General features: G+C 42.0%; 2 protein-coding genes across 6 annotated transcripts in view; both read left to right on the forward strand.

The window, feature by feature from the left end:
• Positions 1-2: 2 nt before the first annotated feature.
• TTF1 (transcription termination factor 1) lies at positions 3-11,114 on the forward strand. The gene is made up of 12 exons (XM_037400166.1): positions 3-111; positions 1,202-1,301; positions 1,469-3,576; positions 4,393-4,664; positions 5,016-5,201; positions 6,753-6,831; positions 7,118-7,248; positions 7,756-7,984; positions 8,281-8,370; positions 8,574-8,639; positions 9,336-9,421; positions 9,867-11,114. Exons 3-12 carry the CDS (start codon positions 1,481-1,483, stop codon positions 10,025-10,027), a joined length of 3,396 nt encoding a protein of 1,131 aa, XP_037256063.1. The 5' UTR covers positions 3-111; positions 1,202-1,301; positions 1,469-1,480; the 3' UTR covers positions 10,028-11,114.
• A 2,584-nt stretch (positions 11,115-13,698) lies between these two features.
• SETX (senataxin) overlaps positions 13,699-16,590 on the forward strand; it is a 32,570-nt gene continuing 29,678 nt past the window's right edge. For 3 of the 5 annotated variants that reach the window (XM_037401321.1, XM_037401325.1, XM_037401324.1), the window contains exons 1-3: positions 13,699-13,780; positions 14,422-14,620; positions 15,428-15,608. In XM_037401321.1, the coding sequence (XP_037257218.1) occupies positions 15,429-15,608 (180 nt within the window). In that variant the 5' untranslated portion in view covers positions 13,699-13,780; positions 14,422-14,620; position 15,428. Of the gene's footprint in view, positions 13,781-14,270; positions 14,621-15,427; positions 15,609-16,590 lie in introns of those variants that run through there. The other 2 variants (XM_037401323.1, XM_037401322.1) reach the window with 2 other exon arrangements.

Below are 16,590 nucleotides of genomic sequence, written 5' to 3' on the forward strand. Positions count from 1 at the left end.
ACGGAGAATCCGGGGCCGAGCGCGGAGGGACCGTCTTGTGGGGGGACCGTCCTGCAGGCGTACCGCCCTGCAGGGGCACCGCGCTGCGGGAGGACGCCGGGCGGTGTGGAGGTGAGGCGGGAGGCCGCCGCGGGCGGGAGCGTGGTCGCCGCGGGGTGGGAGGCCGCGTTGCCCCGGCTGGGGAGTGGGACAGGCTGGCGGGGAAGGCGTCGTCGTCCCTGCGGGGTCTGCGGTTTGCCGCCTCGGCCTACGCCGTTCCTACCGAGAGGCCTGTGGTTGCTCCAGGGGCCTCCCTCGCCTTCGGTAGTCCCGGAGTGGGGCGAAGGGTGATGGCGGGCCGGGCGGCGCGGGGGACGTGTGTCCGCAAGGGGGCCCTGGCCCGGGGCAGCGGCATGCGGCCTGGCTTTGTTCGCAGTTCGGCGCAGGGGCGGGCTGGGTGGCGCTGGGTGGCTTGGAGGGTGTGTGTGTCCCCAGAGCTGCGTGGCGCTGGGTGGCTTGGGGGGGTGATCCCCCATAGCTGGGTGGCGCTGGGTGGGTTGGTGTCTGTGTCCCCAGAATTGCACGATGGTGTCTGTGTCCCCAGAGGTGCATGATGGTATGTGGGTTGGTGTCCGTGTCTCCCCAAAGCTGTATGATGATGTGTGTGTCCCCTAGAGCTGCATGGTGGTGTGTGGGTTGGTGTCTGTGTCCCCCCAGAGCTCTGTGGTGGTGGTGGGGTTGGTGTGTGTTCCCCCCCCCCCGAGGTTTCAGGGCAGCTGCTTCCCAATGGAGGTAACGTCTGGTACCTGTCAGCGCTGGAAACTGCGTTGGGGATGTGAAATTCAACATCTTGTGTTTCAGGGATGACAGGATGTTGCTTTGTGAAGTGTTGTTTATGTGCTGGCTGTAGAAAACGTGCTCAAAAATGCTTCCTGTGTGCTCTGTTTAACTGGAGTTTTCAACAACAGGTTTGCTTTGGTTATAGAGTCCATTGGAGCTGGTAGGTCTTGGCTAGGCTTGGGCCTGTTTGAACATGGGCAAAGCTCATTAGAAGCTTCTAATTAGAGAATTTTGTTTTAGTGCTGGTTAGTCTGATATTTCTTTATCGTTTTTAGTCTGTTGCTATCTCAGTGATGAAAGCAGAGTTGAATATAGCAGTCTGTCATTCTTTGGTTATTTAAAACAACTTAAAGCTAATAAACTGTACCCTTTGTTCTTACAGGAAAGCAATTTTAAGGCTGAATACAACTGTGATGCACATTGTTTGATGAAGGCGGCATTGCTTTTTTGTAGTCACTTTGCAGAATTAGTTGGATTGCGAAGTAAGTATCCACATCGTATGTTCCTAAGATCATACTGAGTAGTTCTGCAGTATTTTAATGTTTTAGGTGGGGAGCTGTTTTTGGGGAGTGGGAGTTGGTGTTTTTATTTTTACTGTGTAATGGTACATAAATTATAGCACTTGAGTAAAACTCATCTTTTATTTAAGGTAAGGAAAAGTATGACAGGAAAAGAAAGTGTGAACGATTTTCAAGTTCAGGATTTTCTCAGGAAGAAGAAAAAGAAGAAGAGAAAACACAAAGAATACAATGAGGCATGTGAAAGTGATGGAAAAGAAGATACACAAAATGCAGAGTTTAGTCATGCTTCTCTAGTGCTGTTTGAAGATGAAGCAGCACAGAACGATGAAGGCCGTAAAAAGAAGAAGAAAAAAAAGACCAAGGAGAAGAAAGAAGAGTCTTTGTTAGATAATTCTTGTGTAGAACTGGAAGATGAAATTATTAACGAAATGGCAGCACAGAACGATGAAGGCCGTAAAAAGAAGAAGAAAAAAAAGACCACGGAGGAGAAGCAAGAGTCTTTGTTAGATAATTCTTGTGTAGAACTGGAAGATGAAATTAGTAACGAAATGGCAGCACAGAACGGTGAAGGCCGTAAAAAGAAGAAGAAAAAAAAGACCACGGAGGAGAAGCAAGAGTCTTTGTTAGATAATTCTTGTGTAGAACTGGAAGATGAAATTAGTAATGAAATGGCAGCACAGAACGATGAAGGCCGTAAAAAGAAGAAGAAAAAAAAGACCACGGAGGAGAAGCAAGAGTCTTTGTTAGATAATTCTTGTGTAGAACTGGAAGATGAAATTAGTAACGAAATGGCAGCACAGAACGATGAAGGCCGTAAAAAGAAGAAGAAAAAAAAGACCATGGAGGAGAAGCAAGAGTCTTTGTTAGATAATTCTTGTGTAGAACTGGAACATGAAATTAGTAACGAAATGGCAGCACAGAACGATGAAGGCCGTAAAAAGAAGAAGAAAAAAAAGACCACGGAGGAGAAGCAAGAGTCTTTGTTAGATAATTCTTGTGTAGAACTGGAAGATGAAATTAGTAACGAAATGGCAGCACAGATCGATGAAGGCCGTAAAAAGAAGAAGAAAAAAAAGACCACGGAGGAGAAGCAAGAGTCTTTGTTAGATAATTCTTGTGTAGAACTGGAAGATGAAATTAGTAACGAAATGGCAGCACAGAACGATGAAGGCCGTAAAAAGAAGAAGAAAAAAAAGACCACGGAGGAGAAGCAAGAGTCTTTGTTAGATAATTCTTGTGTAGAACTGGAAGATGAAATTAGTAACGAAATGGCAGCACAGAACGATGAAGGCCGTAAAAAGAAGAAGAAAAAAAAGACCACGGAGGAGAAGCAAGAGTCTTTGTTAGATAATTCTTGTGTAGAACTGGAAGATGAAATTAGTAACGAAATGGCAGCACAGAACGGTGAAGGCCGTAAAAAGAAGAAGAAAAAAAAGACCACGGAGGAGAAGCAAGAGTCTTTGTTAGATAATTCTTGTGTAGAACTGGAAGATGAAATTAGTAACGAAATGGCAGCACAGAACGGTGAAGGCTGTAAAAAGAAGAAGAAAAAAAAGACCACGGAGGAGAAGCAAGAGTCTTTGTTAGATAATTCTTGTGTAGAACTGGAACATGAAGTTAGTAACGAAATGGCAGTGGATGCTTTCCAAAAGAAAAAGAAGCAAAAGAAGCGGAAGCATAATGATAGTATAGATGAGCAAAGCAGTGTAGCCTGTGTCACAGTAGATCAGCACACCACTGAAAGTTGTCAGGAGGTCAGTGCTGATGGTGTTCTAAATAAACAATTTGTTAAGAAGAAAAGAAAAGAAAAATTGCCTGAAGAGGATGAGGTCCATGAGCTGCCTACCTCAGAAACACATGATAAAAATGACAATGAAAGACCAAAAAAGAAGAAGAAGGAAAGACGCAGTAGTACCCAAAATATGGAGGAAGACGTAGATGTTGCTGTTGATGAGTCACTGTTGTCACCTCCAGAGCAAAAGAGGCAAAGGAAAGACACAGTGTTGCCATTACCAGTGGAAGAGGGTGATGTGGCAACACCCCAACAACAGCATGAAGGTGGTGACTGTGATGCTTCTCCTGCCATGAGTGAAGATTCTGCAAATGTAGCTGCTGAGTTTTCGAAGCCGACCAAAGCAGCGGATCAGTCGCCTCAAAAAACTCCAGCCCATGCTAGAAAACGAAAAAAAAGTATCACTTCTGTCACAGAAAAAAGCTGTTCAGAATCTGACGTACTGTAAGTTTAACTTTTGTTTGTGCGTTTTGCATGCCCACCAACACCCCCCATCCCCCCACCCCCATGTTTCTATCAGATTATTTGGGTCCCAGATTTTTCTTCAGTCTGTTTTGTATGCATTTTTAAAAACAACTTCAAAAAGCTTTACAGTATGTTGAGCTGTTATAGAGACCTATTTTAAGAGTTTAGTTATCTTGTGAAGATACAGTGAAAATTTGTAGGAGTACAATACCATCGCCTTCAGCATAGAATATTTTCTCCTATTTAAAAACTATAGGTCCAGAGATAATTTTTGTGCAAGCAACTCATATTAGTAAAAATAAAAGGGTGGTGGAGAAAGGGATTTTATTTTTTTAATTTGGTATTTATAGTAAACATATGCATTTTTACCAAGCAACTAGTAAAGTCAGCTAAAGACTTCAATGTTCTGTGCAGATAAATGCTAATGCAGGTGGCTCTTGATGCTTTTACAGTGTCTAGAACCCACAAAAAGAGCACTAGTAAGAGACAGATGGGAAAATTCTGTGTTGCCAGTGGTAGCAAGAGACACTGTTTCTTTGGTATGTCCATGTGTGAGAGTTTTGCGGGAAAGGTGTGGAATTTCAAAACTTCAGCAAGCTCTTTCAATATTTTAAGTATAGAAGTTTTAGAATAAATTACATTGATGTTAAAGGATTGGAAATACAAGGGGGTGGATGTGTGAAGTATTCTTTGTTCTTTAATTAATGAACATGTTGATTCTTTTAATGGTAGAGAAACTAACAATCTTTGTTTTGGATGTATTTTATTTTATGCTTCTTAAAAATTTTTTTTAAGTATCAGGACACCAGAACCCTTGGCATCAAATAGAAAGAAGGGCAAGAATAGTTCCTTAACTGAAAGGTTAGCCCCTGTGGAGGGTAATCTGGATGATGAAGAGTGTCTGGGTGATGAAGAGGACCTGGAATCTAGCACATATTCAATTGTGGATTTGGATACTGCAAAACGAGAACTGGAAGAGTTTATTCCTCATGTGAGGAATATATCAGACAGTTCAATCAGAAAGGCTGGAAGAGACCTAGTGAGGTTTAAAGAGTTTAAAAAACAAGGTGAGCTCTCTAAAATACTGTTGCAGTGAGGAAGGGCTATGCAGCTGTGCTAATAGAGGGTAAATAATTAGGTTTTGTATTGTGTCTGTCACATCCATGGAGTCTGGTTCCCTTCATTCCGATGGAGGTACTTTCTGTTTCTGTGCTTCACAGCATCTCAGCTCTTGGTTTGTCTCTTTCAGTTTTCTTTTTTTAACTTCTGAATTTGTTCCTCTTTCATTATGTGTTTGCTAGAACCTGAAATGTAATGTACAAGAGATGGTACTTGAAGTTTGTTATTCAATTTCCACTCCCCCCATCCCCCCTGCCCCCCCCCCCAAAAAAAATAAAAAAAAAATCTGTACATTTTAGGTATTGCTGTCAAGTTTGGCAGATTTTCACAGAAGGAAAATGATCAAGTCCGGAAAAATGTTGAACAGTTCTTGGCGATTACTGGAATAGACAGTGCTGAAAAACTCCTGTTTACCTCAAGATATCCAGAAGATAAAGAAACTATTAGTCGTCTAAAAGCAGAACATCTGTTTTGTGAAAAAATTTGTAAGTATTTAAGTTCCTTCTTGGATGTCTGAATGTTACATTCCACAGCCTGGTGATATCGTGATGTATTTTTTAAACTAATTTTTTATTGAAAAGCACTAATGTTGCTAAATTTGGCAAAAGAGGGGTATGCTGCTGAGATTATGTAGTTGATAATCTGTACAGTATACTGTTCTTACTTTTTTTTTCTTGGGTATGAAGAGCTAGAGATTAAAATACCCTTATGACCAGCAGCACTTACAGAATTTCAAACTTGCATTTGGGCTTTATGGCTTAAGGTGTATTATTTGCTAGGCTATAAGTAAGCATAATGAGTTATTAATGGGAGATGTGATTATGTCCTGTCTGAAATTGTCAGCTGCTCTTAGCGCATGTAATTAGGTGGCAGGTTTAGGACTGAGTAATGAAAGAAACTGAAAGAATTTAGGTCATTAGCCAATGTAGTTAGTTTTTCAAGACTTGAGGAAAACAAACTTCTTGCAGTCAAGATTCTATTTGCAGGAGGATCATATCTTCTCTTCCTCCACTCATTTTGTTGGGCTGCTCTTGGCTGGAAAACATTTGTATTTCATATGGCAAACATGCTCATTTTGTTACATCGCTGATGAATCTACTCGGTGCACTTTCTCAGAGGCTTTCCGTTCTGTGTTTGTTCTGTATCATTAGCATAGCAAGACAGTAGATGACAACCTGTGTTGGATTTGGATACTAGCATTTATTTAAGGATCAACAAGGCTGCAGATCTGTTCCTCCTTGATTATTTCATGTACACAATCATTCCCCCTGCATCATCACATTTGCCTGATGTTGACTTCCCTTCCAATTGGGGAGATTGCTCCTGGTCTGGAAAAATTGGGCAGAAAGTCATGTCGGTGTTATACAAGTTGCTTGCAGTTACCTATCCTGGGCATTGCTGACCATGATTGTTACGTGTTCCCAGGTATTGGTCTCTGTGGATCTTCCCCCATTTCAAGGATCTTCCCTTCATCCAAGAACTTCACTTGTGTGAAGAACACTGTACACAAACCCCCAATCCCTGCTTTTCCCAGTCAAGACAGTCTATATGCAGAAGTACAATATCTTACCAGCCTCCTGGCTGGTGGCTGTCTCACGTCGCTCTATTAATGGGAGTATTCAGTATGTTAGTTAAATTTTAATTACATCTGGATCAAATGTACAGCAGGTCCATACAATTTATAGCTAGTGAGTAGCAGGTTTGTGCTTGAGAGTTCAAAAGTTCTTTTTTCAGTATTTACCTGCAGCTATGCAGATGCATACACAATTATTTACTGGCTGTCATCATTCACAATCTTACACAGTCATAACAGTTACACCTTTGAAACTCCTCAAGAGATTCTGTACAGGCTATTTCCCATGCAGTTACTGAAGTGTTGTAGGGTACATTCTCTTCAACAGAGAGAATCTATCATTGACAGCATGATCATGAAAATTTATATTGTTGGTGTTTGGTTTTGTTTTGGCTTTTTTTTTTTTTAAGTGGCCTCACCAGTATGAGAAATGTTTCTTAAAAATAAATCATTTCCCTTCTAGCTGAGGGCATACCACGACCATGGAGGCTAATATATTATCGAGCAAGGAAGATGTTTGACCCAAATAATTATAAAGGGAGGTAAGCGAGTAATTTGAAAGAGTTATGGGTGCTAATATCAGTCTCTGATATTTATTTGTACATTAAAAATGGGTATAAATGAAGATTCTCTTTCCCATTTGTGCCAGTTACTGACTTAATTGACAGTTCATTTTTCTGACTAACCCTTATCAATTACACTGTTCTGAAGCATGACTTGAACTGGTAGTGATGAATGATATTGAAATGTACATAAAGATGACAGCTCTTTTAAGATACTGGAATGGTGTGAATTTACAGTTGAAGCTGTGCCCATTTCCTCAACTAGGTATACTGAGGAGGAAAAAGAAAAATTAAAGAAGTATCATGCTATGCATGGCAATGATTGGAAGAAGATTTCTGAGATGATGTCCCGTTCTAACCTCTCAGTTGCTATGAAATACTCTGAAATCAAGTCGGGTATGTAATTTTAAGGAAAACAATTTGTTCTGTGTATTGCAGTTTGAGAAGTTAATTTAATTGTGTTGTATATGCCCTAAACTTTAGGAAAAAAACCTAGAGTGGATTTTTTTTTTTTAATTCATTTGCGGTGGTTCTTTTTTTCCAAACCACTGATTGCATTTTCATACTGAAGGGATAAGAACAGTCTTTGATAGAAAAGGGAAAAGAAGTGGAACAAATGCAACTTTTTAAGTTGAACAGACATCTGAACAGATGCTTTAAGAGGGAGTATGGGAGGAATTTGACAGCCAGGTTTTAAAAGACAGAAACTAGGAATCAGTGCTATTTTCTAGTGATTAGACTGAAATCTTTCAAATCTGGTATGCAGAAGAGTTTTTAGGAAGTGTGTTTAAGAAGCTGGTCCTTTAAATAAGAATAGTGCAAAATGAAATGTTGGCTCTTTTGCCTTTTTTCCACCTAATAATTTATAGTAAATTATGCCTTAACCTTATTGTTCAATTTCAGATATTAATTATGGTCCTTGGTCAAAGGAAGAGATCCAAAAGTTAATGCATGCAGTGAAGGAAGTGATTAGGAAAAGAGCAGAAATGGAAGATGCAGATTCAGTTTCCTCATTGAAAAAGTCAAACAGAGAGCTCTCGATTGCCCGTGAGAAACTGCACCAAAAATTACCATGGACTGAGATTGAAGCTAAGGTGGGAACTCGATATTGGAGACAATGTAAACAGAAATGGTAAGGTTTTATACTCAGCTGAGGTAGTAAAATGTATTCTGGGAGTATACATTCTGCAAAACTGTTTGTACTATGTTGAGTGTTTGGCAAGGTAGGTGATGGGTTGTAGGCTATGGAAGAGGTGTTGTGGATGTGTCTGAGACAAATAACACTTGGCTAGCTGGGTTTTCTTCTTGCTGTGATAATGAAGCCTGATTTCTGTTTCTTTGTGGCAGCAGTAGCATCTTGGAGACACTTCCTTTTGATGCTTGGAATTTCTTGAAATGATAGAAATCTTTTTTTACATGTTTTCAAAGGTCTACAATTTTAATGAACAAGATGACCAAAGGGCAGCAGTTGTATAGGGGGACCAAAGGATTACAGGCCAGGATCAATCTCATTAAAAGGTATAAAATGTTTTTGTGTCTTACTGTTCTGAGTTGTGTTTATAGAAGCTCGCAGGGTGAGAACGGCATGCCTATGGTTTCAGAAAGGTTTTGCAACCACTCTTTGGACAAAATGTCCTGTGATTTCTGAATGGAAAAGCTGTGAGCGTTATTGAATTACTTCTAAATTCTGCCTACAAACTGCTTCTGTATTACATTTGCAGGTTGCATGAAATGAAAGTGGAGGATTCTAATGAAGTAAACTGGGAAGAACTTGGCAGTGCTATTGGGTAAACCTTTTTTTCCTCTTTTTATGAATACAAAGGATAGTTGAAGCAGACAGCGTTAAAAATTCCACAAAGGAATCAAAGTTCCTAGACCTCTGCAGCTATAGAAAATTGTTATTTAGTCTGGTAACGTGCAGTTATATATCCTTACATAGTATGCAAGGTACTGAGCCATAAACCAGTAAGCTCTGAAACTTGCTTTTAACCACTTCAGGCAACCCATGCTGTATTTCCAGTGCATGCTGCGTACTACAACTGTGTTATGTAGTCTGTGCTAAAGTCTTTCGTCACAGACTTCCCAGGGTTTTAATCAACATACAGGAAAAAGGGATAATTACAGGAACGTGTAATACAATGTAATAGTCGTCTTCCAAACAAAGCAAGTGTTGAATATGAAATTACCAACACTGTGAATGCTATACTTCTTCTAAAGTGCTTCTTTTTCCACATACTTTGTTTCATTTCCTATTTCTTTTTGCTAAACATACAATATGTATGATGGTATGGTTTAGGTTCTTACCTTCAAGGGGAATTGCTGTCTTGAAAAACTGCTTTAATTAGGATTTGAATTCAGTTCTTTCTACCTGAAGCTAAGATATTGTTTGACTGGCATCATTCTCATGAATGGATAACTCGGTAACAACTAAACTTTGTAATAGTTCCTTGCACCACTAATTCTTTGAACTCTTCTCTTTTCAGAGATGTCCCTAGATCCTATGTTCAAGCAAAATTTTACAAGCTAAAAGTCTCCAGTGTCCCCCTCTGGCAAAAAAAGACTTTTTCTGGTCAGTATTCCAGCTGTTTGTATATGTATCTTAAGGTTTTTGCTTGAATCTGAGAGGATATGTATTCTAGTTCAATTCTTTCTTAGTTACTTTCTCCTAAGTAAATTGGCTAAAATCACAGGTCATTTACTTATTTTATTAAATGCTTTTTTTTTTTTTTAAATAGCAGTATACTTTCAATGTCATCTTCGTGCAGTGCTTATGAACCTCTTCTTTAATACCTGGGCTTTAAAAGTTTTATGGCTATGCTTTTTTTTAGTTTCTCTGCATGTAAGTATATGATCTACCCTGCAGTTACTGTGATTACTACAGAAATAGTGACATTTTTTGCATTTAACACTGACAAAATAATTACTGTCTGTGAGATCCTGTTGCCCTTAGGCATCCAGTTCCCTTACAGATCTAATTAAGACTGCTTTTTTATCTTTTTTTTTTTCCCCCAAAGAAATTATTGATTATCTTTATAAAGAGAAGCTTCCAGAACTTGAAGAAAAGTTAGCAAAAAAGAATGGGAAACATGATATTTCTGAGAATTCAGCACCCAGGAAACTGGAGAAGTTTTTCCGTCTTAGTGACATTTTTGACTCCAGTGAAGAGTGTGAGTAATCGACTGCCTTAAAAGCAATTCCCGCTCTGCGTATTTAACTGCAAAATGGATCTGTTCGAAGGTGGGCATGGATCAACAACTGCAGGTACACAGGCTGTCTAATAATAGAAAAAGTAAAGCTAACGCGTGTATGATTTTCTTGTTTCATAATGACGACTGAGGTAAATACAGGTTTTGTGCCACCTTTTATTACTTTAATGTCGCTCTGGTTTTAGAAGTCTTTATTTAAGCATCCAAGTTGCTTTCTGTATGTCTTAAAAATAACGTTTTTCCCACTGCTTTGTTTTCTGTGGAGTTGAAAGCTGCTGTTTACCCTTTGTGCATGAACTTGGTTTTCAGAACTTGAGTGAAATTTAAATAATTTTAAAAATCCATGGAATTGGGAAAATAATTTCAATTTGCTTTTGAATCTCTGTAATAAACAAATCTTAAGACATCTGTGTTGATGGAAACAGCACAACTTTTGTTTTTTTAACAAGTATTTTGTTCTTAAAGGCAACTGCTTTTTAGTTTTGATGTAGACTTACACTTTTATCAGCCTTCAAGAGAAGAGGGCTTTTTTGTCCGTTACTGTTCATAAATTGTAATGTCATTTCATGCTAGCCAGAACAATGCATTTAAAATGTTTTTGTTAATATTTGGAATACAGAGAGAAAATAAACTGTGTGTGTATGTGTATATATACACACACACACATATATTTTTATTGTGCTAAGGAGAATTTTTATATTTAAGAAAACTGAGGGATAAGATGGAGGTTTTACGCCTGTCTTTGTATGATATTTTTAGCTATCTGCCTAGAGTGATTATTTGTAAACTGACTGAGGAATGTAAAAAACCAAAAAAATTCTACTGTGCGTGTAAAGTATTTGTATGGCCTGTTTCTATTTTGTATATGCCATATTAGAAAGTAATGTGAGAAGACTTGTTCTCGGGCATACTACTTTTTGATGGCCATTTTGATAAGTAAGAATTTTCTTCTTTAATTTAAGAATTGACATTGAAAATGCATAACTTTCAATGGCTTGAAATAAAGGCCTTGCTGGAGGTTCCTCTGGACTGTGACTTACAGCAAAGAATGATAAATGAGAACTTTCCATATTTAACTGTGTCTGGCTTTAGTCTCTCTGAAAATAGAAAACAGTGGGGTTGTGAGACAGGCAGAACACCCCATGAGATAAGCCACCGGTTTCAGGGTAAGTTTTCCAGCAGAGAGATGAAATGGGGCAGGGGAAGAAAACATATACCAAGTCCCTTGCGCTTAGGTCTTGGACTTGCTTCTGTTGCCATACAGGTTTGAAGGATAAAAGCTGAAGAACCTGGATTTTTGAATCTGAGCTGTTTGTGTTTTTCATGTTTTCTTCCTGGAGGGTGAATTTTCTGCAGGTTAGAGCACAAATGATTGTGTGGTTGTAGAGTTTGTAGAGTAGATCTCACAGAAATAAACTTTTATCTTCACAATGAGATTTATCCTTTGCTTTAAAGGGAAACTGTTGTGTATGAGTGGAATGCACCTCACTCAAAAGAGAGGAGTAATAATATGTTTTATCCAGGTAAAATAATAATTGGATAGAGTTCAGTAAATTCGATGGAGTTTAACAAAGTTTAATAGTGGTTTACCAAGGTTCGGTAAGCTTGATGGCCAGGTTTGCCTTATAATTTTTGCATGGAAGAAACATAGAAAAGAAAAATTCAGTTAGAATCAATTTAGACACAGAGACCAGAGACGCAAAGGGTAAGGAGGACTCCCCTGTTGAGTCACAAGGTTCTGAGTGGATCCCCTTGCTTTCCAAATTCCTGATGGAGCCTAGGTGTGGCTAGATCCAATCATAGTCTCAGACTTGGACAACAGTTTATATCTAATGGAATTATATATACACAGTTTATAATTAATATTGAGTAGCTACATGGATTAGTAATGTTTCATTAGTATAATTCAGCATTCATCAGTCAGAGGGGGTCTGTTGCGAATAAGAGATCTCTCCACCTTGGGTAAGGAAGGATCTTTTAGTCTCGGGTAAGGAACGTCAAGCCATGAGAGGTGTCCCTACTCAAGGGAGAGTCACCCAGCAGGCTGTCCGGTCCGGCTGCAGTTCAGAGAGAGCTCAAATCGGGCGCATCCTGATAGTAATAGTGATAGTGTGACGTGGCTGGCTGCTAGTCAGTAGTATAGACAAGATAATGCCTTCGTTCTAGCTGTGGTATCTTGTTCTGTCTTTGGGTTACCTTACATTTTTGGGCTTTGAAACCACCTTTTGTAACACTTTTCTGAGGCACCTTCACTTCCTTGTAGGTGAGCCAGGAGCTCCCCAGCTCAGTGGCTCACACGGGCCTGGGGACTGTTGCTCCTTAGCCAGCCTGGAGCCAAGTACCGCGAGGGGTCAGGTGCATCTGTCACAGAACCTTCCCAAGGAGAGCTCTTGCTGATCCTTGTTAAAAGCAGTGGCTCTACAAGGTAATGTAAGGAACTGTACACCTGGAGCCATCACTGCACCAGCTGCTTTGGGAGAAACAAGGAGCCGAGCCATGCCGCACAGGGCAGGGGGAAGGGAGAGGCTGCGTCCCTGCTCCCTGCACCCCTCCTGTGGGGTGATGGCGTGTTCATAGTCTGTTTGCACACGGGCAAACGCTTGTTTGGAGGAGACAAGAGTCCATGGGCATTTCCCACCAGCTGAATAATGGCATTTAGGGGGTAAGGAGGTGGCTCTTCCCTTTGCCAGCTTACAAAGGGGTGGGGGAAGGGGGGGCAGGTATTTCATGTGGATGTTTCAATATTACTGAAAACAGTAAGCTGCACAAAAGTGGTTTTGTTTGGTGTTTTTTTTTTTTAAATAAGGCTCCACCGATCCATGGGACAAGTAACATTGGCAAAGCTCTGTGTAGCAGGCTGTGTTGTAAAGAAGAGCATGGCTGATCCCTCAAGCCTGAGAGGTGCTGCAAGTCCCCTAAAAACTGCAGCAATTCAAGGAGATACGCCACTTTGAGCAATTTTCTCAGCATATTAGTGGCCTGAATGGTTGTAGAAAAAAAATTCTGGGCCATGTAGCAACCTCAAGGATGGAGACAAGGTGCGTGGCCAGAGCCATGCACAGCTGAGGAGTGTCCCAGTGGCAGCTGCTGAAGATCAAATGGGGACCTGCCTGCCCCCCAACTCCGGCGGAATTGGAGACAAGGGGCTGCAGAAGGGCAGAGCCTGTGCCACCCCCCGAGTCCTGACGGCTCGGCAGGAGCTGGGGCTTTGCCTGGGTGAGGGCTGCAGGCCTGGGCCATGGCAGCACTGGGGGGGCACGGGGCTGCGCAGCCACTGCCTGGAGCCACTTCCTTTGCATCGGGGCTGCGAGGGAGCGTCCCCCCACGCCGGGTTATTGCTTCAGGCTGTTGGGGAACGCCCCGCGCTTGGGGTTAGGGCAGAATTTTATTATTCCAGTACTAAATCCCACCCTTGAGGCAGTGCCCTGAGCAGTGCTCCCCGGGCCCTGACACCACCTGGGTTGTTGCTAGAGCGCAGCCCCTTTCGCCCCGCCAATGCGTGCCTCAGTTTCCCCGTGCCACCCCCGGCACGGCCCCTTTAAGGCGGCGCCGCCGCCGCGGCGGGGCGGGGCGGGGTTTGGCCGCGGGGGCAGGCGGCCCCGCCCGCGAGTGGCGGGCCGGAGCCACTTCCGGTGGCGGGCCGGAAGCGGGGGTTAGCCCGTGGCCTGAGGGAGGGTGGGCCGCGACGGGCGGTGGGCACGTGGCGGGCGGCAGCGGGGGAGGTGAGCGGGACGGGACTTCCCCCCCCGGGACCGCGCCGCCGCCTGCCGCCTTTGCCGGGGGGCCTAGTGCCGCTGGGGTTTCCCTTTGTTTCGGCGCCGCTCCCCTCACGCCCCTGAGGGGCGGTGCGGACCCGCTGGGCCGGCCCGGGCCTGCTTGGCGGGAAGCAAGCGGTTCAGCTCTGGGCTCCGGTCCCTTTTGGGGTGGCGGGCCCGGGCAGGGCTGCTGGGGAGGGGAGCTGCCGAGGAGCTATTGGCGTCACGGGGAGCGGCTGCGGCGCCTTAAACCGGGAAAACGAAACTGCCTTGGCTCGAGCGGCCCGGCGGCGGGTGCCGGTACCCGTCGGTGCGCGGTCGTTGGGACGCGGCGGCAGCGGAGCGTTACGAGCAAAGGGTTCAGTGCGCGGCCGGGGTTTGTGTGTCCCTGCGCGCTTGTTAACCTGCGTAGATAAGTTTTTACACTTTGTGGTAGAAAAAGGTGCGATAGATACTCTCTTGCCCGCATTTGCGTGACGGGATTCAGGTGTGAGCCATACTTGCCACCTCAGTAGATGTGTGTTTATGTTAGTCTAAATACCAAAGTAATTCTTAGTCTATAACACGTGAACTGAACCGCTTTCCGATGCTTTACCGTTTTGCTCTAGATCTTTGGAACACCGTCATCATCGTCAAGCCTTGGTCACCAGGGGATGGATTATTGAAGATAACAGCTTTGCTGTGCTGTGCTCGAGGGCATGTATGGCTGAGGGTGTCAGCCTCCTTCCTTGGCTGCAGGGCAGCACCCTTCTCTTTCCCACCATGTGACCTGGCACACCTGCACATCAAATAACTTCTTTTCCAAAGGTAAATACTGTATTCCCCCCCCCCCCCGCCATGTGCATGTATATATGGGGAAACGCATGATCTTGCTTTATCTAGATTTCTCCTGCATTTTTTGTTACGCTGAATAACAGAAGCAGCTACCATCTTTCCTTTTATACAGTTAGTTCAAGTGTTCATGGTTTTCTAGTATTCTGTTGAGTTTTTCAGACTAGTAGGATCCGAGATGACTGTATGGCTGCTTAGTGAAGAACTTTTATTTTTAAAGGAAGCAATCCGTAGTGAGAATTTTATGATGTTTTCTAACTGTAGTAATAACGAAGACAGGAAAGTTCTATATAAATATTCTTTGCTTTTGACAACAGGGATTTGTTAACCTATACATTTTAGCAGTAGATTAAGGAAAAAAGCTAATTAAATTTTGTGCTTTATTAAATCTAGATCCCACAGATGTCAGTAAAGCAATATAATGAACTTTAGCATTTTAGTTCTGGAAAGTATGTGTTAAGTGTGCAAGAGGGTTTTTTTAGCATGTAAAGTGAATTTTCACATGTTGTTTCCTAGGCCTAGGGTGCAAATTATGCAGTTTGACTTCTTGGTGCTTTACTCTTAATGTTTGCCATTCAGCAGGCATTTTTCTGTAATGTTCATTTAATGCTTTAATCTGTGTTTCTTGGTTTTATTGCGTGCACCTGTGTGATACAAGAACATTGTATACTGCTAATGAAACTCATCACACTTGAAAATTAGGTAGTGTTGTGGCTGAAAGGAAGTATTTTTCCACTTTCAGTCTTTGGACTTCTGTTAATTCCTTCTCTTTTCCATCCAAAGAATGAGCACATGTCGATGGTGTACACCTAGTGGTTCTGACACCACTGAGTTCCTGAAGAGCTATGCTTCTAAACAGTTGCCCCTGGAAGATTTTGAAGGATCCAATGATGATCTCTGCTACTGCTTGGAGTGTGTGGTTGAATACCACAAAGCAAGGGAGAAATTGCCAAGGTTGCATGAGGTAATTAATAAAAGACTTCGGCTTTTGCTCATTACTGAGCAGGAGGACTCAGTACTGAAAGAAAACTTCATAAGAGGCTTCTGTGGTCTAGCCTCAGTGTAGGGGGGAGTTTGTGCAGGGGTTGTGGTTTACTGGTTTTTGGGAGTAGGGTACTTTGTTTTTTAACTGCTTTTTTTATATTGAGTTGCAAAGAACTGATGGTAAAACAAGATGACCCTATTGTTTTGCATATCACTAAATTAGCAAGAACTAAAACAGTAGGGGGAAGTTGCCGACTAGACATGGTAGCTTGAACTTTATTCATGCTGTGATGGTTTGATGTCTGAAAAAAAGAACACCTGCCAAACAAATTAACAGCTCTTTTTCTTTAAAGTATTTTCTTCTTCTCTCTCTTCTTGGGTTTGTTTTGTTTTGCTTTCATTTCTCATTCGTAGTTTTCTGTGATGCTCAAATTTTGGAGAGCTGATCTTGTAAGCCTGTGAGATTATGCGATTAAAACCAAAAAAGTTAAAAAGCCTCTTTATTTTGTTATAAGGCTTTTGTAATTCTCCCTCATTAGTGTCCAATTTTCTATTTTGGAAAGCTTATTTTCCCTTATGTGTGTGTATATGTAAAATGGTTATTTGTAGCTAATTGGTCATATTTCAGACGTCTAAAAAGTTGCTCTTTAAATTAGTCAGCTAGATTTCTGTGGAGGGCAATCCCATCTGAGCTTAGATTGGAAATAAGTGGAGTGGCTGGACTGCTGAAAGTTCCTTTCCGTATCTGTTAATTGTAGGAAATAACCTTGGTTTCTAATTGAGGTTTGGAGCAGTTAGTTTAGATGAGTAGTGTTCAGTGAGCTTGTCCTGGTTTCAGCTGGGTTGGAGTTAATAATTTTTTCAGGAGCTAGTACAGTGCTGTGTTTTGGCTCTGATGTGAGACCTTTCAGTTCCTTAGGCCTTGTTAGTGAAAAGGCTGGAGGGGCACCAGGAATTGGGAA

This window comes from Falco rusticolus, chromosome 9 (genome assembly GCF_015220075.1).
Source record: "Falco rusticolus isolate bFalRus1 chromosome 9, bFalRus1.pri, whole genome shotgun sequence".
NCBI classification, from domain to species: domain Eukaryota; kingdom Metazoa; phylum Chordata; class Aves; order Falconiformes; family Falconidae; genus Falco; species Falco rusticolus.